The 27853-nt window shown below is 43.3% G+C and overlaps 2 protein-coding genes and 1 pseudogene across 2 annotated transcripts; 2 read left to right on the forward strand and 1 right to left on the reverse strand.

The window, feature by feature from the left end:
• Positions 1–1705: 1705 nt before the first annotated feature.
• Positions 1706–4889, reverse strand: LOC127776968 (probable 3-beta-hydroxysteroid-Delta(8),Delta(7)-isomerase; annotated as a pseudogene).
• A 5985-nt stretch (positions 4890–10874) lies between these two features.
• LOC127776969 (exocyst complex component SEC15B-like) lies at positions 10875–16004 on the forward strand. Its single transcript, XM_052303511.1, has 2 exons — positions 10875–11418; positions 15994–16004. Exons 1-2 carry the CDS (start codon positions 10875–10877, stop codon positions 16002–16004), a joined length of 555 nt encoding a protein of 184 aa, XP_052159471.1.
• Positions 15332–19760, forward strand: LOC127776567 (uncharacterized). Its single transcript, XM_052302983.1, has 2 exons — positions 15332–15530; positions 17208–19760. The coding sequence occupies exon 2, from the start codon at positions 17554–17556 to the stop codon at positions 19435–19437; it is 1884 nt and encodes a 627-aa protein (XP_052158943.1). The 5' UTR covers positions 15332–15530; positions 17208–17553; the 3' UTR covers positions 19438–19760.
• Positions 19761–27853: the final 8093 nt, after the last annotated feature.

Below are 27853 nucleotides of genomic sequence, written 5' to 3' on the forward strand. Positions count from 1 at the left end.
CTATCTTAGAGTACATGAAGACATACCAATATTGCTCGCAGCTTGTTGAAGGGCAGGACAAATGGCCAGTTTCTGACATGCCAAAGCCACATCCACCTGCTTATGTTAAAATGCCCGGGAGGCCCAAAACTCAGAGAACAAGAGAGCCAACTGAGAAACCTAAGGGAGCTAAGCTAAGCAAGGTTGGCATCAAGATGAGATGTAAATTGTGCCACCAAACTACTCATAACAGTCGGACCTGTGCTCGGAATAAAGAAGCTGGGAGTAAGAGGAATGGTTATATCAGGAGGGATGCTACAAGAAAACGGAAGCAAAGTGAGGTAACAACTTCTGTTGTTGCTACCTCATTCACCATGGTCTTATAAAGTTGTTATTCTCAGATTTTCTGTTGTTTTGCTCACTGGCTTAACCTATCTAAAGTATGTTTTTTTTTCATCTTGTAGGGTGATGTGGGCACCCAACAGAGCATTAGCAGAAGCTCTCTGCCTCCAAGTGTTGCTGCTCCAAGCTCTGCTCCACTTGTGCAATAGAAGTGCAGGAAGAGGGCTAGACCAGCTTGAAACACTTCGAGACTTGCCCACTTACTGTTTTACTCCATCATATGGAACTATAACCAAAGATGTGTGTTGCGGAAAGATGAGATATTTGTCTTTTTTATCAGGAATTAAGTGCATCCTACTACATGTCTCTTGTTTTGTGAGAGACACTTGCTACTCTGCTTTGTCAGACCTGAATGCTACTTAGTTTTTTTTTCTACTTGTTTCATGAAAGATTGTGGAGCATATTTGTGTTTGTAAATGGTTTGTCTAAAGATTTATATTCTGCCTCTTATTTTGTTCGGGCTGCTGAATTCTTGCACTTGTATGCAATTCCAACTTCAATGGCAATGTCAGGAACCATAAAAATGGTATAGATTTTCAATGTAAATAGAGGGATAGAGGACAAGGCTTTGCCGGAGAAAATCAAGCGACCCTCACAGCATGCCTATCAATCCATTTGTCCAACGTGGCATGCCAGCAAGGCAAAACCAGGGAGCAAAACCACCATAAGGGGTTAATTAAACGGTTTTAGTAAGATTAGGGGGTTAAATACCTGGTCTGTAAGGTGAGGGGGTTAAGTAATCTCCTGACAATAGGTTGGGGGTTATGTAGACTTAATCCAAACAAGAAAAGGGGAAGCAAAATAGCTTCACATAGGATGGGTATTAGTGTCCACGCTCAAACAGGGAGTGTTATTGTGTTCGATCGGGCAAACTGAAATGCAACTTGCAGTAGGACATGTAGGGTTTTCCAATGGGCAAACCCTACCATATTGTTTCTTCAAGGAGGACAACTGCATGCAAACCTGATTGATGATCTAGATATAAAACTTTATTTTTACAGCAAGACATAGTAGCACAAAGTCACCACCATTTTAACAGTGATGTTTGCTTGTTTGCCCAAAGGGTATACAAGGCAATTTTTTTTCAGTAACACAAGGGTTTCCATAGCAGGAACCAGGGTTTTAAATCCCCCGCTATAGCTGTTTGAGAAGAGTTCTAGCTATTTGCTCTCATGTACAATTTAGCTGCTATAGCACCATTTAGCCCACTATAGCTGTTTGAGAAGCTAACCGCTAAATGCCTTATCCTGCTATTTAAAACATTGGCAGGAACAAATGATATTGTCCACAGTACAGGTGTGTATTTATTCCAGCCAAACTGTGACTAAGGTACACCCTTTGCATATTTAGCCTCCACCTTTTCAAACTCAAGTGCCGCAAAAATCTTCTTCCATCTCTTTATGGCGATGAGAGTTGGTAGGAAAAAGTATACTTTGACTCCCTCAACTATCGCTCGAGTATGATTTATGTCCTCCAACCACAAAACCGGGTATATCGACTCCTCCAACTATCAAAACCGGTGCAAAAAATGCCCATGTGTGATTTTGGAGGTGGTTTTGGATGACGTGGCGCCTAATTGGCGGTCTTGACCGAGTCTTTGTCCTATGTGACGCTTACGTGGCATTAGAATAAGAACAAAAAATAAAAAGAATATGTGGGACCTACATGCCATTCACACAAATAAAGTATTGCGGGATCCACTGACATGTGGGACCCACATGTCATCCTCCCTCTCCTTCCCTTCTTCCTCCTCCCTCCCTCTCTCTCCCTTATCTCTCTCTCCCTCGGCCTTTCTCTTCGGTGGGGATGGCGGTGGGGAGCGGTGGCGACAGCGGGCAAGAGCGGCGGCGGTAGCGGGCGGGAGAGGCGGCGATGAAGGTGGGGACGGCGGTAGGGAGTGGCGGCGGGCGGTGACGGTGGCCGACCGAAGCACGAGATCCGACTCTCCTCCAAACTCCGGTGGCCCACCGGCCCCATCCTCACCGCAGCGATGAAGTCCGACCTGGAGGGCCTGATAGAGAAGACCCTCGCCGAGCTCCGCCTCCTCTTCGCCCACCAACCCGCCACTGCCTCCCGCTCCCTCCTCGCCCTCAGCCTCTCTTCCTGCAAGAACCTCTGCATCCACCCCCAACCCTCCGCCGCCGCCGCCCGCGACTCCGTCGACACCGCCTGCTGCCACCTCACCGCGACATGGGTACCCGACAAAGCCGCCTCGGACCCGCTGCCGCCGCCGGTGACCTCGCCTCCTACATGCCTCCCGGCGTCTACACCCTCGCCGACCTCCGCGCCCTTGGCTAGGACCTCCCTCTCCCTACCGCCGTCCCCACCGCCACCGCCGCCACTCCTGCCCGTTGTCGCTGCCGCTCCCCACCGCTGCTCCGGCCAAGGTGAGGAGAAAGGCAGGGGAGAGAGAGAGATAAGGGAGAGAGAGGGAGGGAGCAGGAAGAAGGGATGGCGAGGGAGGATGACATGTGGGTCCCACATGTCAGTGGCTCCCACAATACTTTATTTGTTTGAATGACATGTGGGTCCAACATATTCCTTTTTATTTTTTTGTTTTTATTCTAATGCCACGTAAGCACCACGTAGGACAAAGACTCGGTCAAGACCGCCACATAGGTGGCACGCCATCCAAAACCACCCAGGGATATTGTTTGCTCCGGTTTTGATAGTTGGAGGAGTCGATATACCCGGTTTTGTGGTTGGAAGATATGAATCATACTCCGGCGATAGTTGAGAGAATCAATGTATACTTTTTCCGAGTTGGTATCACAACCCACAAACTGTTGGGTCCAATGAAATAAGCCCAGAAGTAGAACGGACTAGCCCAGAAGTTGAAGCCACCCAAGTAGGCAAGTAAACCAAGCATCCGTAGAGCTGACCAAGACAGACAGTGAACTGGAGGATATGGCTGTCAGACTTCTGGCGTGCGATGGCATAGCTGCAAGCAGTGAAACCTTTTGTCAGCTAGAAACTAGAAAACAAAAGGCTATATTCTGAACTACATGGAATGCAAGATGTACATCAGTAGTGTTGTACACTTAACGAATGAAATTCAAGGTAAGAGGAATATACTCTTACTCTGTTCAGTCATAAATATTTGAGGAAATAAACTTTGACCATGAAATTTGACCATTCATCTTATTTAGTGTAAATATGCAAAAATATAAGTCACGTTTAAAATGCATTTAATAATAAAACAAGCCACAACAAAATAAATAATATTTACATAATTTTTAAATAAGATGGATGGTCAAAGTTAATTGCGTTGAATATTTATAACCGGAAAATGAAATAAAGTAAGCTGTCTATCCTGAATCAGAACACAAGATGAGAGAAACCATACACAGAAAGGAGTAATGCAGGGCCTTCCAACACGGCTGTAATTGCTTCAACTGTAACTGTTGCTGGGTCTCTGGCGACATATCTGGAGTCGCCTTTGCTGTACTCTTTCCCTGAACAAATGCAGAGGCCATATATACCTGTTACCTCCAAGGTGAATAAACGATGGCAAGGGCAGGGCAAGTAAGCAGCAGGGACGACATACAAACTTCATCGAAGAAAGAGGGGTTTTGATTGCTGAAGAGGACTTTAACCTTCTTCTCATGAGCTCGCGAAGGCATAGGTTCCCTCCATTATGTGAGTGAGACCGGTGAAGGCCCACCAGCACATGAGCAAACGATCGGTCTTGGAGTCTTGGACAGCTTGCCTCCACATCTTCCTGCAAAGGTAAAAGCAGAAGCAATGGCATGGAGATCAGGGGCGTAGCAGGGGTAGTCCCGATGGGCTCGTGACTACCCCGATTTTGGCCCAGAGACCAGATCCCCCAACCCTAAAAAAAATCAGACCCAACTGGCCCAACAACACAAGCCCAAGAACCCAACTAGATCAGGCGGCCAGGCGCTAGAGTTGTGAGGATGGAGCCGCAGCTCCTTTCGGCCTTCACCAGTGCGCAGCTCCTTTAGTCAATTAAGATATTATTATTGCTATATTTGTATCACCTTTTACCTAAATTTATACTTATATGTGGGGTTTGCGATAAAATTTTCGTATGTGATGTAAACTTCCAAAGTAGGACTACCCGGCGAAAAGTTCCTGGCTACGCCACTGATGGAGATTGCTGCTAACTGGTAGTGTTTATAGTCATTGGGTCTTGGTCTTTAGAGACTTAGAAGCATGCCAATAACTGCCAAAGCAAACAATAAGCATAGTGATATGTAGTTAAAGATCCCAACTTTGCACAAAGGAGGTCAAAGGAATGATTTCTGGACTCTGAAAAAAAACAATTTTGGAGACAAATGCGGGATTGGAAAGGAAGTAGGGGATACAGATGATACGATAGACAGTAGGTAGAAGGAGAGTCGCGTACCAGAGATGAACCAGATGGCAAAGACGATAAAGATGGAGGTTCCCAGGTAGGGCACGATGATTTCCCCTTGTGACAATCACAGAGGAACGAAGTTTGGGAGGTGCAGGTCTACCGGCGTGTAAAGGTGAGGGTGCCGCATTCCTTCCAATCTGGAGCAGAGTAGGTCGTCAGGATCAGAGAACAAGACTCGCTCAATCAATCACAGGTTAAGACTGCCAGATCCCATCGATCGGTCTCCTCACCTTTTATTTGAGTAGCAATCTAATATAAAAGTATGTTTATTAGAAAACCAATATGTTAAGTTATGAGTTCATGTCCATTTCCATTGAGAACACAATCTTGAATTTAATTCCTTCAAAACTCTATCCCAAACGAATAATGAATGATATCACAAACGAACACAGTATTTCACATGTCAAATGATTGATATCCCAAAGGAATAATAAAGAATGGATGTGGACTTGAATCAGAAATTGGCCTAACCAGTGCATGTACTTCAAAATTTCATTAATCATGGACTATATGGATTTATAAATGAATGGTACCGCTAATTGACAGAGATAGTGTACTGTACATCTACAGTCATTGTTCCTGTACATGTATGATGTATGTACTGTTTATAAGTCAGATCTCAGCAAAGTTTCTCATATTTTTAGCAACCAGCAATATAAATTAGATATGTGAATACGAAAAAATTATAATGCATACAGCACAATAGAGAACTTCAAAATAAGTCTATTTGAGTGCTGTTGCATATATTTTCAGCTATTTAGATGTGAGATTTGGGTAATGTTTGTCATAATAAGTCTATTTGGTACTCTGTACACTTTTCTTAGGTAAATATAAGAAGGAACCTAAATGATACTTTTTATATTGGCCAAATGGCTTGCGCTGCAACGGGAATAAATTTAATTACACTACAATTGTTATGCTGCGGTGACAACCCAACTACAAGACATGCATGTAAAGGTCTCAAAAGTTGTATCCTGAATGTCATCAATCTTTTGGTGCAGTTCTCAAAAGTTCAGCCAAGAAGGCCAATAATTTATTCCAATCATTTAGATGATATCTCTGAAGAAAGTTGAAGTGTGACATCCACTCACACACACCAATCTTGTCTCAATGAAGAAATTGAAGTGATCATGCAGTAGGGACCATACTTCTTAGTCCGCACCATAAAAATACTACAAACTAGTTGTTCCTTCTCACAGCAGCAGACTGCTATAAGGCGGATATATTTATTCGCTAGAAATCAAGGAACTTCGTCAAAGGTACGAGGAAGGAAAAAGTTTATTTATCAACATAGACATTTTAATTATGTCCTCTATACTCAGGAACTTTTCATCTCTCTTATCTTAACACATCATTCGTCTGGTGCACGTATGAAAAAGGTATCACTGCAAAGTTTGTGGAGTGATCTAATTTATCACATATTAATATATCTTATAATTTTTTTTCATAATTATTTAAATGACATGCAAATAACGAGAGGACGTCTCCTCGAGAATTTGGAATCAGATTGGCTGATTCCAATATTACTTCTATCTGCATATATAGACCATGACAAATTATAAAACTCACACAATATACAGTTTCTTTGAATGATAGCAACTAATCCCTTAATCAGCCTAATATTCATTCATTCCCACAGAAAAATACTACAAATTCTCTGAGAGATTTTAGGGCTTGGGAAAATAGTGAGCTACGTACCTTTGATGGGCGATAGGGACTGTGGACTGGAGAGGGCAGGAAAGGAATAGAGAGAGGGTCTGAGATGATGCTCGATCGCTTGGATCACCTCCGATCCGCTTGCCACTACCGCCACCTCCTCCGGATCACCTGCCGGTGTGAGTGTGATGTGCTCCCTACTACATCCCTCGACTCCGGGGGGCCGCCGTTGCACCATAGTAGCACACTGAAAGAGATGTCCCACATGACAGAAGGCCCTGTGGCTTTCTATGCCACACGGTGACAACGAGCGCCACAGGCTCCGGTGAAATGACTAGCCCAGCAGCACACGCCAAGAGCCCAAGACATTCACGAGGCCGGAAGCTCTAGCCCGCAGGGTGCAAAGCCCAGTACTACTACTAACCCAGCCACCCGTAGCAGCCAAGAGTAAACTTTTGCACAAAAACCACTAGGGTTTTACCATGTGGCACATAACCAAGTTTCACAAAACCACACTATACATCATTTTTACTTTAATCTATCACACTTTTGTGTTCTATAATCACATCTGAAATTTATTAGTATGGAAGTATGTAAAATTGGTTAACGTTTGTGGTTTTGTGAAATTTTAGAACCATAATACATAATACTAATATTATATATGTCACATGCCAAAATCCCCATGGTTTCGTACAACTTGTATCATAATAGGTGATGTTTTATTAAATTTACTCATAATTAATACACTCTGATTATTATAATTCATTTTACGTGCTGCCTAAAATGCTAGGCTATTCGTTTGCTCGAACTTAGCCTACGTCAATTGCTGCCACTAATTAACATTAAGGGTTAATTGTGCGTTTGACTCCATTCCAAAAGCTAACTATTAATTTGACCCTGGTTTTTTTTTACTTTGCCCATTAGATCCTATTTTCCAAACCAAACCTACCATTTGGCCCCTATCGTAACCATAACATTAGTAATGCAACTAGAAAGTATATTTAGAGGCGGAAAATGATCAAAATGCCCCTTAACTCACTTGGCCTTATCCTTCCATCTCTACAGCCACAACTTCAAGTTGTAGGGTTTTTCATGCAGTGGAAGGGAAGCGTCGGGGCTAGCAGGCTATTGGGATCTCGCTTGTCAACGGGGACTCGGAGGGAGGGACGGCACGTGGAGGGAGGGAATGGCGGCGGTGACGCGCGGAGGGCATGTGCAAGCTGTGGGAGGCAGTAACAGCGACGCTCCTCCTTGATCCGAATAGGGAGGACGGCTGCGTGCTCAAAGGTGGCAGGACGACGACGTTTCTTCTCCTAGATCTAAACGTGGAGGACGACGAGTGGCGTCGCTTCTCCTCCTCCTTGATCCGAGTGAGGACTCGGGGAGGATGACGGGTAGCAGTGGGCGATCCAAATAATGAGGAGGACGATGGATGACAGGCATCGGCGGCGCTCCTCCTCCTCGATCCGATCAGGAGGACATTGGTGCGGTTGGAAGTGATGGTCTGCAGGATTCGGCTTTGAGCGAGCGTGTGGCGGTGGAAGTGAACGTTTCTGTCATTTTTATAGTGCTGGAATTAGATGTGTAACTTTTTTTACTTATGTAAATGTCATGAGCTTTATCATGGTAAAACAATTACTTATCAAGATTAATTAGGTTTGCGCAAAAAAAACACTGAGAAAGTTGGATCAAATCAACGCCATAAAAAATATATTTTTCTTGAGTTAATAGGGTTAGATCTGACCTTTATTTTTTTAAAAAAAAGGGTCCAATGAGTAAATTTGAAAAAAAGATCAAATTAATTTATAGTTAAGTTACAAAATATGATCAAAAGCGTGAATACCCCTTAATATGAGTACTCCCTCCATCCTAGTAGAAACAATTTTTTAGATGAATCTGAACGAGTACATCCTCCCCGAATTTCATTCTTTTTGATAGATGATGTAGAGTAGAGGTTGCTTTTGGTCTAACTGTTCATTCAAAAAGAAAAGAAAAGAAAGCTCTCACCATCGATGGAAGCGGAAATTAATCAAAGCAGATCGATCGAGATATTAACCATCATGAGTTCATCACATTTCGTCATCGTGCTAGACTTAATTAATTTAGCTTATAGCTGGACTCGTTCGCGTCACTGGTGGGCCCATAATGTCGACATGCCGTCTTCACGTTCTTTAGCGTACGCCTATTTTCTTCCCTCTAACAATATATTTCCAGGCTGATTGCGTTGCCCATATATCGCCTGGTTAATTAATCAACCTTTCAAAGAAACAAATGAAACGTAGGCGTTCATGGTCATGAGCAGAGTAGTAGGTGATTAGACACACGGTTACCCCTAATTTCCTGGCAAAGTGGGTGAAGTTTCCATTGGTTCCTAGCTTAGATTATTCCACACCTGCTGCCTCCAAGAGGAAAATATGAAATAGCCTGATGAGATCATGCAGCCTACGTACGTACGCATTGCACGGCACACAACTTCGATCAGCATCAGATGCATGACTCAACTAGTCGTGTTCTTCTTCTACGGGTGATTAATTAAGCATGACAGTGGTTAAAATTGCAATTAAGTTGTAGCATTACATTAATATATTATGCCCCCTCCGCGAATTGTGTGGAGCTCGGCAGGTTAGGTTTTCTTGTGGTAAAACATGTCAACTCGGGTTTATATACATCCTAAATTTAACAAGTGTTCATAATTACGGTTAATTTCAGTGATACACGATATGTCGATGTATAAAGCATCCAATATACTTCCGGAGGGACTAAAATCACCTTCGGATTTTCATAGATCACGTTGTTAACTATTTGACACGCGATTGATCGTTTGTTCTTTTAAAAAATCACGTGTAAATATACGAATGTAAATAATGGTAAAAGTACATTTAACGATAAACAAAATCATAATAAAAAATAAATAATTCTATAAACTTCTTTAATAATTAAGATGAATACTCAAACGTGTATCAAAATATCAACGGTTTCACGTGTTAAAAGCTCATGGCCATCGGCCATGCACGTAGAGAGAGAGCTCGTGCAACAGTATAATGAGAGGGTAAACGGTTTTGGAGGTCGTTGGCCCGCTAGACGTGCGGGAAGGCCAGTCATGGCAATTGGCAAGGAGGATGGTGACGCAGGGGAAGAGATGAGGAGTTTTCTATGTTTTTTGTATTCTTTTTATCAATTTGCTTTTAAATTTTTAGTCAATTGTTCAGTCTTCAGAGCATTTTGGTATTGAAAAAGGTGAAACATTTTTTTTTCAAGGAGAGTTGAAACCATTTTGACTTGCTATTAGTCAACTTTAAAAGTAAGTGGTATTTTAGAACAACTTTTTTTTAATGAAACTAGTGGTACATGAGATTAGATAAAAAAAACCATTGGCAGTTTGACAAATACAAGAAACTGTGGCATTTATGCAATTGGCCATTTTATAATATGTATTCCTCAGTTTCACATTATATATGTTTTGGACTCCATATCCATATGAATTCGGACACATATATAAATCACATACATTGATCCATGAATCTAGCTATTTGATACCCACAACGCCTTATAGTATGAAAAGTGAATCAGAGAAAGTAAATCGATATGAAATCGCTTAAATTCTTGTGTTCAACCGATGAGTACTCTGAGCTTCCATGTATGCAGGAGGGATCATCTGGTGGTGTATACGGTATACCATCCGTCCCATAAAAGATCAAATCCTAGCTATAAATTTGTGTATAAGTGTATCCAGATTTATAGTTGGGATTGAACTTTTTTTTTTTTTGGACTTAGGGAGTATAGTGTTTGCCTACTCATCACCACATGTATAAAGTGTAAACTTTAAAAGGTCTCGCCGTAGTGGCTGGCTAGGAGTTTCATCCATTATCCATCCTTTCATTTTTCGTAGAACTTTAAGATGTCAGGACAAAAGGAGAAAAAAAAAAGAGGGTATGGGCGAGTCCTCTTATTCCAAACCATAGTGTTGTGTGCAACAAAATTTTCCTTTTATATGGATGATTGTGAACATTAAAAAAAAAAGTTAATTGGATCCATGTCACTATAACTTTGTCAAATTGAAAAAATACCACTACTATTCGTTATATAGGCTACATGCCATTGGAAATTTCTAAAATTAGAACCATGCCAATTTAATCATATTTTCCGTCCTCCTCTCTCACGCCGTCTCCATTCCCGTCCTCATCCCGACCACCGCGGCGGACTTCCTGGCGAGGGCGGCGTCGACGGTGAACTGGGCGAGGAGGTCCGGGTGAGTTGGATCGACGACGGCGAGGGCGGCGTCAACAGCGAGCTGGGAGAGGAGGCCCCGCCGACGCCACCTTGTTGCTGGCGGAATCTGCCATGCCCAACTTCATCGTCAACAAGCAATGACCAAAGCGAACAAATCCAATCAAATCAAAAGGCGGCAGGACGACGAGAACACGACGAAGAACTCAATGGGGATGACCAGATCCCGATGCGGCAGAAGCAGCCTGGTGATGTGCCGATGTCGGCGGCGGCGTCGGAGGCCGACCTCGCCCAGCTCTCCATCGCCATCACCGCCGGGGAGGACCTGGGCCCGTTAGTGCGGCGCGTGTTCACGTGCAGGTGCCCCGAGCCACTACTCGCCTCGCTCTGGGCCGCGGCGCGGGACCGGGAGACCGAGATCGAGGAGCTCTGCCGCGCGCACTTCCACGACTTCATCTGCGCCATTGACAACCTCCGCTCCCTCCTCGCCGACGCCGATGCACTCAAGGGCTCCCTCTCGGGCTCCCACGCTGTGCTCCTCTCCTTCGCCGCGCTGCTGCTCGCCTCGCTCGAGTCCTTCCTCGTTGCACGTGGGCTCGCCGGGAACCTCTCCTCCGCGCTCGCCTCCTCCCGCCGCCGCGTCCGCCTGCTGGTGCTCGCCAACCGCGCCAACGCGCACCTGCAGGGCGGCAACCACAACCTGTACCTCGCCCTGCGCGCCGTGCCATTGACCGCGACCTCACCTTCAGCCCCTCCCCACCCTCCGCCACATGGTGCTCAGCCTCGTCCCCCGCGTCCCTGTCCTCGACGCCATCCGCGGAGAGAGTGCTCGGGAGCCGCTGCTGCCGTTGTCCTTCTGCGGTCGCGCCGGATGGAGGAAAAGATGGGGAGATGGGACCGACATGTGGGACGGGAACAGAAACGGTGTGGGAGAGGAGACGGAAAAGGGGACGGGAGTAGCCGATATGATGAATAGTAGTGGCATTTTGAGATATGCCATTATAATTTTGCAAAATTTGAGATATGCTATCGGTATCTCAATGACATGTAGGACCCACATGAGTCAATGACATGTGGGTCAGGATGGCATATTTCAAATTTTGCAAAATTATAATGACATGGTTCCAATTTTTCCTTTTTTGTTCTCGCAAAGTTACAGTGGCATGGATCCAATTAACCTCTTAAAAAAAGGAATCTAAATACCAATTACAAATGACTAGTCTTTCAATTCTCACCCTTATAACGGTGTTCATAAGTTTATTTCTCGTCTCTATCCAATTTTATACGATTTCTCACACCCATAAACCTCCATTCTAGTTAGCGAAGTTAACCCTTCGACACCAAAAGTGCATGTACCTCAGCCTCCTTCCACCTTATGCTTTTGTGCACTTTAATTCCTTTAACACTATGGTGACGAAACACAACGACAATCATATACTACGGAGATGTGTATTTTTCATGCCTAACCAGAGAAGACATGGAGCAACTTAGCTCATCATGCTAGAGGTCCATAGAGTATAAGAAAATCGCTAAGTGCAACAGGAAATTACTACAAACTAGATCAAGGTAGAAAGTTAGAAGAGAAAATAGAGCCACAAGAAGTGTTCTTTTTACGAAATTAAGTTGTATCGGCGAGATTAGAGATAGCAGTGACTTACATGGGCTACTTGGATTCTTTTAAAAGAAAATAAAACAAGAAGAAAACTGGCGCATCCTGAGATTCTAAATCGAGTTCCATTTATTTTCCAATGCTTTCGAAATTAAGTTGTATGGGCGAGCTACTTGGATATTTTTAAAAGAAAAGCAAACAAGAAGAAAACCGGCGCATCTCGTCGTTTCAATTTCTGATTCTAAATGAGTTCCATTTATTTTCTAGTGCTTTTAGACAATCCTATATGTTAATTTACCAGTTATCACAGTGTTTTATATGATAGTTAATTATCAGTGTTATAAACACGGTCGCCGTCACACAATCGAATTATCGAAATGGCCAAATCGTGCAGGTCCACGGAGCCTATTATTTTCAGAATTACTAGTATTTTATATGATATACCGGGCAGTATTTTTTTTGATATGGTAGTAGTGGTAGTTGTACACTTGTACTTAAGTGAAAAGTTGAAAAGAAACGACAGAGGGAGCGTGCGCCTGCACTGCAGCGTGCCAAATTGGACGGTGGCGGTGCCAAGTTGGTGCCTCCGACACACGACAGGCCACACGGGGTGGGTCCCACGCGAAAGATCTCGTCCTCCCCTCCGCCTCCCCCTCCCCCTAGTGCGTGCGCGCGAGCGAGTGGGGCCCACACAACGGCGTAAAGAATAAAAAAAATCCAAGATTGCGAACGCTACGTCGCTCGGGGTGGGCCCCACGTGTCAGTGGTACGAGAGGCGGCGGGGGTGTTCGCGTCAGCGGTGACGTGGAGGTGGGGATTTGATTTTCCGCCATGCCCGCGGTCGCCGCGGCCCGCAGCCACTGGGGAGAGATGGGGTGACCAGCGAGCCCAGATTTTGCCGATGACATGTGGGTCCCAGATGGTGGTGTGGCCTACCTGTCTGTCACGGGTGTGGAGATATTCGGGGAATCGTAGGTAGGTCGCCTGGTTAATTTGCCGCCGATTTCCAACGTGCGAGGGTGGTGCCTTCCTGGCTGTTTTCCCGTTTTGCCTCGTGCTGGTTTTGGTGTACTGGAAGTCTGGACTACTGGCGTTGTTTCTTGCCAGCTTTGCAGTTACGGCCTTCGCTTTGTAGGAATTTACTGATTATGGATCCTTACGTTTGGTTTGGTCTCTTCGTCACCTTTTTTTTAAAAGATATTGGGAATTTATAAAACCCGATCTCTGTACCAACATAGATCTATACAACCACTTCTTTCTATCACTTACTTCCTCCATCCAAAAAAACTTAACCTAGGAAAAATGTGATCCTTCCTAATACAATGAGAGGTCACATCTATTCCTAGATTAATTTTTTTTTGAACGGAGGGAGTATGTTTTGTGTGAAATTTTTTTTCTACATGTTGTTGATCAGCGAGTCAGAGAGAAAACTAAGGCAACGCAACAACAATGCGATTCAGCGACAAGCTCTCTTTGAGGGGATTCGAGCAACGATATTGTTTACACCCAAATTTGGTAGCTAGGTTCAAAATAAGGAAAATTGCCAAGATTTGGGAAAGTTGCCAGTTTCCTCCACTGGACCGGTTTGATCGCCGTGTATGGGTCGGGCAGACCGGCAGGGTCCAAGCCCAAGTCAGTTTTTGTCGAGTCTCGAGATTCCTTACTCGGGAGGCTATGTTTCGACTTTCCTTTGGTTCCTATGCCAAATTGGACGTGGAGGAGGACCTGTAGTAGACAAGACCAACCCTAATATAAGGGACAAGGAACATACAATGTACGATCTATTATAATTAGCCAATTGAATCGCTTTTTCAAACATTGCATCTACTTTTCACATAGTTCTAGTCTAGTTCGTCCATCTTTGTCGATTTGCGTTGTAAATCGTCCGCCTTCGCTGCGAGAGTGCAAAATCTTTTGTAGGTTTGTCCCGTAAACCTTCCGTTTGCCCATAAGACGTGTAGTTATCTATCGTTCTATCTAAATCGGCTATGTTAACCGGTTTAATATATCAAAACCCATCTTGGTCTAGCTTTTTGCTAAATTGGGGGTGGTTGGTGACTCCATATTACCGCAATGCGTTTAGGTGTCCGATCGTGCTTGTCTACTTGTCAAAAAAGTTGCCAACAGATAGGCCGCAATGGTCTTCTCCATCGTTGGGTGCCATGTCACAAAGCTGTTGATCTGAGAGGAGTGAGGAGGATTGGTAGAGAAAGCGGAGGGAATGTAAGCTTCGCAGAGCGGTCCCTTATGACAACGCTCCAACCTTTCCACACTCAATCGAGAAAGAAATGAATGGGGAGGTGGCTAGAAATAGGATGCTAGAGTTCTTTTGCAGCGGGCTGGACAAGCGATCATATCCAATTCCAGTAGCCCGATCTGGATGAAAGCACCGGTTGCTCAATCTAGAAAGAAATAGGAGAAAGGTGGTAGTGGCCAACCTCAGATTAACGTGACCATCGAGCTCAAGCAACATGCTTTTGCTCTGTGCTAGTTTGAGACGACTAGCCTCAACCTTCACCTACACGTGGTATGCCCTCGAGCTCGAGTTGTCATGTGCTTAGCACCAAGGTGAGTAAGCACAATTTGGATAAAGATTATAGAGGCGGTAGTGGCCAAAGACTTGTTGGCTGCTAGGTAGAGTAGATGTAGCCATGTGGTTCTCGTGCTCAATAGCTCAAGCGCTTAGGTGTCGCGAGACAATATATAGCCAAGATTGATGGTGGTGTGCGACTGATAATGGTAGAAGAGAAGGGAAAAACCAAATCCAAAATGCACATACAATTTGTAGAAAAAAATATAGTCCAGCGTAAAAGCGTAAGCTAAGATATACACCATTATACGACTTAGTTAATTAAACATGAGCTGTCCAAATTATGACTCACTGTAAAATCAACAATAAAAAAGCAATATGTGTAAATATGACCTTTGTGAAGGGTATAAATGAAAATAAACTTTTCCACCGCGCATCCCACTTTCCCACATGGGGAGGGGACAAAACATCTGCGAGAACAGATCTCCACTTTTGCACGGCGCCACGGCCCACCCTCCCCCTCTCCATCCATCCGTCTCTGCATCACCCACCTCAGATTTCCCTTTTCCCCACCACCATCACCCTCCCTCTCCCTCCACCACCACAATACCACCACACCACTCCATTCCTCCCATCCCATCCCACCACCTCATCGCCTCGTCTCGTCTCGCCTCTCCTCTCCACCCTCCTCCACTTGTCTCCCCTCCGACTCGCCGCCTCTTCCTCCGCCGCCGCCGCTGCCACAGGTCCGTCTCCTGCTGCCTCTCTCTAGTTCTTTTTTTTTTTTCCCTTCCATTTCTTCCTCCCCTGTCGGCCGCCTGTTCCCGTGCCCGACCATAGCTCGCTGGAACGGGCGCGCGGCGGGACGCGTGCTGGTTTGGTGTGCGAGTTCGATTGCTGCTCTGGCGCATGCTGCTCCGGCCTCCGGCGGCGCTTGGCGGCGAACCGGCGACGGGGAAGGGAATTAGAGGGTTTCTCGTTCACTTCGTTGCGCCGCCCCCGGGAACGATACTGTTATCCGTCTCTCTCGCGGGGAGCCCGAGCCCTTGTAGTTGTAGTGTTTGTGTATTGCGTCATGATTATTTCATTGTCTCTCGTTGCCTCGGTAGTTGTTAGATCACTGACTTCGCTCCAAGTGGACGCTTGGATGGATGCGTGTGTAAACCTGCCTATTGGGAGTGTTAACTCTGATCCAATCTTTTTTACCAGTATCCACATGATACAACTCTTCAGTTTTTTTTTTTGAAATATTTGTTCTTACCTTTTACCGTGCAACAAGTGTGGATACTGAATCTTGCAATATTTAAAAGAAAAAAAAAGAAAACTTAATTGAGGCATATGGAGGATGTAGGTGTGGTGCTTGGGGTGTATTATATAAAATCTTGGGGTTTTGATTCGGTTTATTGATTAGGTTGCATGCGTGGAAGATGCTCTCTTTTATCCGTCCGGTGCTTCATAGATTCTTGGATGTAAACCATGAATTTCTGATCATTAGTTATCAAGTGATATAGTTGAATCTGGAGACCAAATTCCACTTCTCCTGGTGCATGATGGCTAGAATATAGAATATTCTCTTTAGGTTGAATATCGATCTGTCATGGCTCCTAAGATTTGAAGCTGCTGACTGTGATAATAATAATATTCGCCCGACACTGATTTTCGATTTATATGATGCATCATCCTACCATGTAAAGTTGCTGACTGTGATACCTATCTGGAGTGCACTGATTCTACTTTTGTGGTAGTTGTTGTACTGCATGCATGTGCAAATATTCGATCCCTTCGTGTAAAGCTGCTAGGCTTGGTGTCAATTGTGATAAAACTTTTCTAGTGCTTTAGATGTATACGTCCTTTTCCTGTAAAAAGTTATCGTTTTGGTTTCATCTATTCAGATAACCAGATTACTTTGTCGCGTTGACCTAGTTAAAACTGTCCATATTTCATCCTTGAGCCCAAACCGGGGTTTTCTCTAATGATGTGTCATTGAAATTGATGGTATTAAATGATCTGTGCCTAGTAATGAGATGTTCACGGTTGTAAAAGTTGAGGCACCAAATAATGGATGGTTCTGTAATCGAGGGACGAAAAATTGGAGATCAAATATGGACTTTTCTTGTTTTTAAATAAAAAAGGCAATTCAACCAAATTTCAGACATCGAATTGAAGGACTAGATTCCATATGACTAAATTCCATGCTAAAACTTTTTTAGCTACAGTGCTGCATGGAAATAATCTATTAACATTTCTTCTGAACCACTCTATATGGGCTTTAAGCCTCTAAACATTCAAAGGCATAAAACAAATGCTCCACTTTTATTACAGCCATGCAGTATGTTCTTTTTTTTTTCTATTATGTGCATTTTGTTTTTTATATGTTGCTCTTCTAAATGGGTTGTTCAACACGTGTATTTCTTTTCATGCAGAATCTAACTTCCTTGATTTGATCGGATGAAAGCAGCGACATTTGCTTCTGATTGTAGCTTTACTGTTGCCATCTGAATAAGAAGCCTTTCTCTTAATTAAAAACTAAGAAATGGATCGCAATGATACTTCTGGATTTGTCAGTGGGGGATGCAAAAAGGCAAAGGAGCTGCTTATATTTCTGACTTCTTAGTTTCTTTGTGTATTATGTAACCCAGAAGCGCCACTGACTGTACTTTTCCCTTAAGATTGGTCAAATTTGAGTCTTAATATTCTCAGCCACCTGAAGCAGTTGAATTACAACTTGGGCTCCCAGGATTTACTGCATATCCTCATCCACTAGAGGCAATGGATAAACAGCTTGGATTCTTGGAATTTACTGGCACGAATCCAAGAAATGTTGAAAAATGGACCACCGTTAGTCCACCAGTCAGCCAACCAATGGCTTGTTCTTCACAACTTGATGTGCTTGCCCAAGACAGCATGCACAATCCTTTGTCAAGAGGGATCAAGCGGAAGTGGGTTGACTTGTCATTGGGTTTAGGTAACTCCTCAAGCTCATCAGACTCGAGCAAGCAGAGCATGGGAACATGCTGCACCATGTCTTCAGCAAAGGACAGGGACGATGGTTCATCTGTTGATTTGGACATGAATTTTCAGTTTACTCTGTATAATGAAGGCACTTCAAAACTGGATAGTTATGATTGTAATGGCAAGAAAGTTTTGGAGAAGCCTGTGGATCTCGAGTTATCTTTGAATTTTGGACCCTGTGAATCTGCTGTGACGAATGTGGACTTCTCTGCAGCAACCAAACAACAGGCCGTATTTCTGCAATCATGCAATATGTCCTCAGTGCCTACAGTGGACGAAGGATCAACATCTGCTCGCTGGAAATCTGGTGGTAAGCTACTTCCTTATCTGTATCAGTCCAGGAACAACACTGGTCATTTTTCAAGTAAAGAGTTACCAGGTAGCTCCAACCAGTCTCAAGATCTTGCCCCACTGCCAACAATGATACAAACGCCACAAAGTCCAGTAACCAGTACTTCTGGTGTTGTCAGCTTTCAACAACGCTGCAACAGCACAAAAATCTGTTCACAACCAGGATGTGCAAAAGGTGCTAGAGGTTCTTCAGGGCGCTGCATTGCACATGGTGGGGGTAGAAGGTGCCAGAGAGAAGGTTGCAAGAAAGGAGCCGAGGGAAAAACTATCTTCTGTAAAGCACATGGAGGTGGCAGACGCTGCGAGCACCTTGGATGCACAAAGAGCGCTGAAGGCCGCACAGATTTCTGCATAGCCCATGGAGGTGGCCGCCGTTGTAGCCGTGATGGGTGTAGAAAGGCAGCGAGAGGAAAATCTGGCCTTTGTATTAAGCATGGTGGAGGGAAGAGATGCCAAAAACTGAACTGCACAAAGAGTGCAGAGGGCCAATCAGGCTTTTGCATCGCTCATGGTGGTGGCCGTCGCTGCAAACATGATGGTTGCACAAAGGGAGCTCAGGGCAGCACTAATTTCTGCAAAGCTCATGGAGGTGGGAAGAGATGCACACATCCGAATTGCAGCAAGGGTGCTGAGGGAAGCACTGCTCTCTGCAAGGCCCATGGAGGAGGGAAACGCTGTTCAGCTGAAGGGTGCCCTAAGAGTGTCCATGGTGGCACCGAGTTCTGCGTTGCCCATGGAGGCGGAAAGCGATGTGTGGTACCAGGATGCACCAAGAGTGCAAGGGGACGGACTGACTGCTGTGTCCGTCATGGCGGTGGTAAGCGGTGCCAGTTTACCGGCTGCAGCAAGAGTGCACAGGGGAGTACAGACTTTTGCAAGGCACATGGGGGAGGTAAACGCTGCTTATGGGGCCAATCAGGGTCTGGCCTTGGAGACGGCAGCGGTACTTGTGAGCGCTTTGCAAGGGGTAAGAAAGGCCTGTGCGTTGCACACAATGCGCTGGTGGAAGATAGCCGAGTCCGTGGTGGTCAGACAGTTGGAACTATTGCCCTGCCTGGTTCTACTGGTGCTGATTCTGATGTTAGTCATGGGACCCTTCCTGGAAACTCTTTCAACTTTGGTGAGACATTTGCCGCTAACACCAAGCAGGCTTTTCATCATGTTCAATCACCTGTTCCAGAAGGCAGGGTGCATGGTGGCAACATTGCGGCTATGCTTGCTAACAGTATGGATTATCAGAAGCAATTGAACTTCACCGGGGCTAGCACCTCTGATCGCAACTGGCTGTAATACAGTTCATGCATAAAAAACACCAACCATTCCCTTCGCTGGGCCCTGTTTCATTTCAACTGGCAAGTAACTTATATGTTCCTACCGTGCTGTGTATTTAGGAACTGTGGATCCTGATGATTTAGTGGTGCTGTGTTAATAGGGGGCTTCTAGTGCTTCGTTTGTAGCCATCTTGTGTCATAAATAAAAGGGGAAAGTAGTGTAATTTATATTAGTGCGCAATTGTAAAATTCTAATGTTTGTTGAAGATGTAACATATCTTCGAAACTCATGTTGAGTGTTTGTGATTGCAATATTAGCATTATGGTTGGTACATTGGCTCCTGTCTATGCATTTAACCGTTTGAGCTCTGATATTGAGTTTCCTTGCTACTTAAGCTGTTTTTGAGGTCTCTAGTCAATTAAGTTTATGGTGTTGCCATCCACTCTAGATTGCAACAATGATCTGATTAATGAGCTTATGTTTCTTTAGAAGTTAAACTCTTCCCTGCAAAATGTGAAACTTAGATAATGGTGGATCAATACATATAGCATGCCATTTTTTTTAATTGCAGAAGTTTTCTTTTGTCATGTACTTCGTGTGATTAACTGATTTCACATACAAGTTATGTATGTTACTGTTTAGTGTTTCTTGTGTATGCCGAACTTGCGATTAATTTATCGCTGATGTGCGTGCTTCTTCGCTGAGGAAGATGAGAATCGCATTCTTTTTGGATGGTGGTAGTTAATAAGAGAGATTAACTAAAATATAGTACTTTCTCCGTTTCATATTATAAGACTTTCTAGTATTGCTCATATTCATATATATATTAATAAATGTGTGTGTGCGTGTCTAAATTTATTAACATCTGAATGAATGTAGGCAATCCTAGAAAGTCTTATAAATTGAAACGGATGGAGTAATAACTAAGAATCCATAACTTCGCAGTTCTGATGTAGTACCTTGTCAATTTGGTCGTCTCCTGAGAAGAGCACAATAATGACAGGTGGTACTAGTTTTTAGTGAATTAGGAGGGTTAGATGGACGGTGTAATATAAACTAAAGAACTCAAACTGCGTGGAGTTTATATTCTGATCAAACTTACAACATCTCGTTAGATGTTACGGTTTGTGTTCTACCTTACAAAGGAGCTAATCATGACTATTTAAAGAACAGATCCCAATAAAGCTCTTATGATGTGTGGGCTTATGACTTTATAAGGGAGAGCCTCACCTATTAGGGACTTACGTCTTAATATAAGAGACGAACATACCTTCTTACTATAGAAGTGGTGGGTTGTTTTCAGTAAGTAACTAAGTATATTATGAAGTACTCCCTCTGTTTCATATTGTAAGACTTTCTAGCATTGCTCATGTTCGTATAGATATTAATGAATCTAGACACATATATATGCCTATATTCATTAACATATATATGAATGTGAGCAATACTAGAAAGTCTTACATTGTGAAACGGAGGTAGTACAAATGAGATGAACTCTTTGTCACATTTCTTACTACACGTCCAGCTATAAATTTGATTATCTATACCTAATTAAAAAATATGTAAGGATTCCGGGCGTTTTTTCGTCCGTCCCACACGTGTAGCTAAATCCGTTTTAATCTGATTAATAGACGGATCGGACAGTTTTCAATCTACTCCAAAACCGAGGTTTATATACTATATGTAAGTTCCATGTAACCTCATAGCACATATAGTAATCTGCCTACATGGTTAACATCGAAAGTTTTCATCCCGGCGACCAGGGTTTGATTCCCACCTTCCTCTCCTGCATTTTTTCACCTATTATTGCTAGCACTATGCCTATGGGCTAATGGGCCCCTCCTAGAATAAGTCTACTTTCCCTCCCTCGTGTCAAATCTCCCGTATTTTTTCACCTATTATTGCTGGCACTATATCTATGGGCCCATCCTAGAATAAGTCTACTTTTCTTCCCTCATGTCAAATCATATTACCATGCACATCCCATTGCTGAAAAATCAAATGTATTGCACCTCTTTCTTCAACAGATTGATTCTGAAATCTTATAATGAACCATTTTTTAATTCGAAATTATTGATTCTGAAATCTTATAATGAACCATTTTTTAATTCGAAAAGTAAAGATAATCATATTATATACACAAAAATATATATAAATATATGCTTACCGATATATAGGATGTAATACATATTCAAGTATACAAAATTAATGCCCTTTCTTTCCATGAAAGAAACAAAAGGTTGCTGCACATGCAAAGGGCCCACGATCACTTTTTATGGTGTTAATATGTACCTAATAATAAAAAAGTACGTAAGGATTCGTCCGTCCTTACCTAAATTTTTTCATCCGCAACATCCTGAGTCCAACACTGGCCGTGCCAAAGAGGCAAGCCGAGCGGATGGAGCTAGCGAACAAGGCTGAGGGTTCAAAAGAAATGAATGGGACTTTCAGCCTAAAACCAAGGAGTATTCAACTAAAAAAACCAAGCAAGCTGGATAATGTATATCAATTTCAAAATATTTTTACCCGTTGCAACGCACGGGCATTTTTTTCTAGTTTATTTAAAAACTTCTAGTGTTGCGATGCCCAAGTATCCATCCTATCCTTTGAGAAGTGGAGACATTGAAGAAAACTAAAAAGATTACCATAAAAGCTCTTAAATTTCATTTCTAATGTCTATCTTACATGTGATCACTTGAAGGGAATTAGGCTTAGCGGGATCCCTGAAAGAAATTTGGTTTACAACAAGTACTATAAGCATCGAAACACTCACTCCTATGTGCCATATAAGCTCCCATGGTGAGGTGGTGGAGAGAAGGGAGGAAAAAGGAGAAGCCACCCCTTGCGTAAGGGGTAATCTCTACACAAACTTCAAGAGATGAAAGAAATGGGCCAATGAATTGAGTAAATAAATAAAACAAAAATTACCATAATGCATTGGAGCAAGTTTGATAGAGGCAATGTATTGTGTATATTACCTCTTAAGTAATGAGTTGATGATGTGGATAATATTAGAGATGAATATCACCTCTAATCTAAAACTTGCTCTTAGTATTACTACTTTTTATGTATTCCTCACGGTGGGATCACCCTCGCTCGCTCATCCACCACGCTCGTCTTTCAGCTACCGCCACCATGGAATCCCCTCCGCCCTCTTGTCTCTGTCATCGCTCCCACGCCCAGTGGCGAAGCCACCGTAGGGGCCAGGGAGGGCCAACACCCCCCTAACCCCTATGTGACCTCCCCTCTCCTCTCTTCTCCCAAGGATGATTAGCACTTATAATCTAGCTATTAATTATATCATTAGTTACAGATGAGACTAACTATATAGGATATAGGACAACTGACTTATGAAATGACTTAGCTAACTGATTTATCATTTTAGAAGTGATTGCAAGACTCCAATTAATGGAACAAACTGTTCAATCATCCATATATTAAAAATATTACTGAATTTTAAATTGGCGAATCATGATATATGGGTTCTTGTTCTCTCTTGTAGCTAATCGCTGTAACATGTATGATATCGAGTTACCGATCATGCATCAACACTACAAAATCACTGTTCACTGAACCTTAAGTGAATTACCACGTCTCGTAGATGGCACCCCCCATCTCTAAATCCTGGCTTCGCCACTGCCCACGCCATCCACTCCCGCGTTGCTCGCACAGTCGTAGCTGGGATCCCCTTCGTGGGTTGCTCTGCTCACACCACTATCGTCAGGATAGAGCAATAATAGGGTTCAAAGTTTGTTGTGTCGTTGTCATCGGGACTCGAGCCTCGAAGGGCAAACCAAATAGAGGCAAGCCAAAGAGATTGCTGCTTCCAACTCCTACACTACAACCTCCGCGACACACAAGCTAAGCTGAGCTTGAGAGCTCAGATCGATGTATCCTCTCTTCACAGTTTCAGCTACAGCTTTGTGTTCCTTGACTGTCAAGAGTCAAGAGTACATAGTACTTGTGTTGGCCTTCATAAGTTACATCCCATCGTTTGGCTTATCTGCGGAATAAGCCAAACGGCATATTTGCAAACGAAAAGTAATTTGTGAATAAAATTTTTATATACGTGTCCTTAGTGATCTACTCCATCCGTCCCATAATATAGCAACTTAGAACTGGATGGGACATTTTATAGTACAACGAATTTGGACACTATAAAATGTTACATCCAGTACTAGGTTGCTATTTTATGGGACGGAGGGAGTAAAAGCAAAGGCTGAAAAATAAACTTCAATGAAAAAACCTCAAAATTGGCTTCAAATTTAAGGTTGAAAATTCAAATTTTGGTTGATAAGCATAAGCATAAGCAAAAAGATGAGGTCGTTAGTTTCTGCCTTTCTGAATCTCTTTTAGTTTCAGAGGTCATCCAAGTTTGGCCAATTAAAAGATTGTTGTTCAGTTTGATGTTTTGATTTTTGATTTATTTTGGTAGTATTAGTTCTAAAAGAACACATCATCAGTTCTATGGGTTACCTTGCACATATGCCCTCTTCCACCATTTTGAAGGTTAAGGATGATTTTTCTGGTTAAGAAAATTTATGCTTGTGAAACTGCCCCTATTTGATGCAGAGATTAATTCTTATTCTTAATAGTAAAAGGAAGAGCATGAAATATTTTGCCGGGTCAGCTGAAAAATTGGCCGACCAAATTTCATTAAGATTTAGATAAGATAATTTCATGAGTATAATCTCAACATTAAACTGCCAAGTTAAGAGTGGTTGAGCACCCTCAAGAAAACATGTAAACCTAGAGAGAGAGAGAGAGAGAGAGAGAAGAGTACTCCTCACCAGATTGAAAAAATGCCCGCTGTCTTCCAAATGGAGATTTCTTCCTTGATATCATTGACGAGCTGCTCTGCCACTTCAAATCTGTGTTCAAACACTGTCCCGTTTTGCTCTTTCCAAATGAATCAACACACCATCAAAAACAGCGAGTCAAAAGACTTCCTATAGCTCGTTCGGAAATGATTCCGCGCCAGTTGCCACCAATCTGCCAACGTCCAATCATCACTGATAGGGAGTTGGAAATTCATATTGATCCAGTCCTGCAGCAAAGTCCAAACTCTGTTGGTGTAGACACATTTGATGAATAGGTGGTTGCGGTCCTCAAAGCCGGTGTTACACAGCATGCATGTTGTCTCATGTGGCCGTCCTCTTTTGAGTAAGTTGTCAGCCGTTAAACAATGGCCAGCCACATGAAGAACCTAATTTTGGCTGGAGCTCTTGACCTTTTATGGTCAGTGTAAGAGTCATGATCTTTGTTGCCAGCTTGGCCAAGCTGTGAATTAAACTGATAGGTCTGTAATCTTTCAGCAGGGTTCATAATTCTTTCTTAGGAAGCAGGGTGATGATCACCGTGTTCAGTAGGTCCAGGTTTTGGTTGTTACCATAACCAAACTTTAACGACACTGCCATTAATTTTGGCTTGATGATACTCCAATATTTTTGATAAAATAGGCATGTATACCCATCCGGGCCTAGTGACTTCTCATTGGTATGTTTTTGATTGATGCCCACACCTCTTCTTCAGTAAAAGGGGCATTTAACTCCGACAGATTGAGTGTGGCCATCTGCACCTCATGGAAAATATCTGTTTAGATGCATTCCTGGCCAAGCCCATAACCGTCTTGAAATAGCTGGTAGTCATCTATTGCCTATCCTTCATTATCGTAGCCAAAGTGTCCTCATGTTCCAGCCTTGGGATCAACAGCGTTCTACGTCGAGTTCTCATGTTCATGAAGAAGAAGACAATGCTTGAATCTCCCTCTTTCAGATCTCTTATTCTGGCTCATTGCCTTATTCTTATACTTTCAAGAGAGGCCAGTGTAAGATATCTTTCCTTCAACGGTGCCCTAAGTCGCCGCTACAAATATGTCAGAACTTGATTTTCTTGCGCCACATCCAACCTGAGAATTATCTCATTCGCAATCTACAGTTGCAACCTAAAGTTGTTGATGCGTCGCTGTCCCCATTTGGTTAGCACCTTACAATCTTCCATTTTTTTGACATATAGAATACGATAGGGGTCTTCACTATCAACATCCCTCTACCATGCCTCCTAAACCACCTCCATGGACCATGAAGTCATCTAACTTTGTCCAAAAGGTCTCAAATTTGAATCTTCTGTGCCTAATTGGTCTGTCCCCACACGATAGCAACAAAGGGCAGTGGACAAAGCCAGAAGAACTCATGGCCTGCATATGCGCTTTAGGAAAAACCTCCTACCATTGTGTTGTGACAAAAAGCCTGTTAAGTTTCACCAAGGTTGGTCTTTATTGTTCATTGCTTCATGTGTACCTTCTTTCAAACAAGTACATCTTCTTGAGTTCTAGTTCATCTATCTTGCTTCTAAAAATGTTCATCATCTGGTGTTTGATTCTAGAATTGTTCTTGTATGTAGCTGAGGTGATAAGATTGAAGTCCCATACAATTATCCATTCCCCTGGATAAACCTCTCTAATAGTTGTCATCTCTTCCAGGAACATCAACATCTCATCATCCCTTTGAGGCCAGTACATCGAAGACAAAACCAAGATTTGTCCCCCCTGAATCCATTTCAGGTAAACTGAGACTAACCACTGCCCGATGTGCACCACACCCCCTCTGGAATAAATCCCCCTTCCAAATTGTTGGAGGCATGTCACAAGGACCTTCGACCAACCTGCCGAAACAACCTAATCCATCAAGCTTCGGCTAAGTCTAAGGGGTGCGCCTAAGGCGAAGCTCTTGGGCGAAGTCAAACGACGAAGACCAAAGGGTTCACCATCAAGCCTAGGCAAAGCCAGGCGACAAAGACCGAAGGGTTCGCCACCAAGCTCACCATTCGGCCGAAGAACCACTAAGGGCGAAGGCCGTAGGGCGAAGCATGAGGTCGTCGTCCAAAGTAGAAGATGCCTTCGGCTAAGGGCCAAGGAGGTCCTGCGGCCCATAGAGGCCCTTCTCCACTAATAGGCCGGCCCAAGAAGATCGCCTTAGGGCCCATGAATACAAAACACATTGTATACCAACTCTAGTGTCCCTATCATAGGGGTAACCATGTAAATTCCCCTTATTAACTAAACCCTAGAGGGTATGAGCCTGCACTAAAACTATAAATAGCTCCCTAGGGCCGTGTAATTGGGGGATCCCAAAAATTTTTACCGATTAATATATTGCTTTACTATTCCAACAACTCATTGAGTGAACCACGTCCTTTGACGTGACGTAGTTGTCTTTCGACAACACAAATGATAATGACTCCTCTCCTTGTGTGGATTGCAAGAAACACAACAAAACAATTGGACCTAGGACCACAAAGTTCATAGATCAATGAGGGAGTTACAACATCCAATTTCGACTCTTGGAAACAAACTCCATAAGAATTGGAGAACAACACTGACCCTTTGACTAGCACTCTTGGCAACATCATTTAGACCTCTAACATTCCACACTAGCAGATTAAAACTCGACATTAAAAGGACATATACACACTCACACACTATTCAGTACCACACAGGGCAAGACGCCTCATGTTAACGATGCCACAGCCTGCAGGGTGGCGTTTGGCAATGTCACCGCGTCGTCCTCTGGCAGTTGCTGTGTAGAGGCAGAGATGTCAAGCTGCAGAAGTTCCACCAGTGCCTGCACATGCTATGGCGGCAGCGGCTTGTCGAAGACCTGATGTAATCTTGAACCACCTCCTCATTTACCTCCTCATCCTTGTCAATAATCCTAAATTTCTTAATTGTGACCTTCTGCGCTTTAGTGGCCGCAGGTCTTAGCGCGCCGCTCCCCTACAGTGTAAGTTTGGGGATTCACCATAGCTTGAAATCTAGCGGCAGAGCCTATCGATGATGGCTTCTTGTCACCGGGATCAACGCCGGCGGCGCCCCCAGAACGGACAGTGGCGGAGTGGTAGAGATGGCATCAATGAAAACTTAGACTTCATTTGGCCTCTCGCTAGTTGGTACTATGCTTGAGCACTTCTGCTAGATTGATTCTCGCGCACAAAACCATTGCAGCATGAGTGCTGGTGGCTGGTGCTGTCCCTTCTCATGCTCTTACAGTAATTGATAAGGTCATTTCTACATCGTGAATGCTCTAAATTTTATATAAAAACTAGGAAGGTGGCCCGCGCGCATGTGCGGGCACTTATATTATTGAAAGTTACGATTATTGTTTGCTCAAAAATTTCATCTCATATAATGTTATTTCATAATAATTTAAGGGTTCTATTTCTCTTAAGATATCTTAGAAAACCATTCACAAAATTTTGAGTAGGAGATAGATTAAGTACTTACGACTTTTGAATCATGTTTTTTTTTGACTAAATAAGAAACTATTACTAGTTAATTATCAATGCAGTCCATCTATATACATATCATGTAGTATGGCCACAAATGAAAAATGCGAGAGCAAGATACTCAAAATTCCTGGGATTAAATTATCTCATG

This window comes from Oryza glaberrima, chromosome 6, assembly GCF_000147395.1.
Source record: "Oryza glaberrima chromosome 6, OglaRS2, whole genome shotgun sequence".
NCBI classification, from domain to species: domain Eukaryota; kingdom Viridiplantae; phylum Streptophyta; class Magnoliopsida; order Poales; family Poaceae; genus Oryza; species Oryza glaberrima.

Bases quoted from the DNA above. Each gene is read 5' to 3' on its own strand.
- LOC127776969 (XM_052303511.1), top strand. From the start codon at position 10,875: ATGCGGCAGAAGCAGCCTGGTGATGTGCCGATGTCGGCGGCGGCGTCG.
- LOC127776567 (XM_052302983.1), top strand. From the start codon at position 17,554: ATGGATAAACAGCTTGGATTCTTGGAATTTACTGGCACGAATCCAAGA.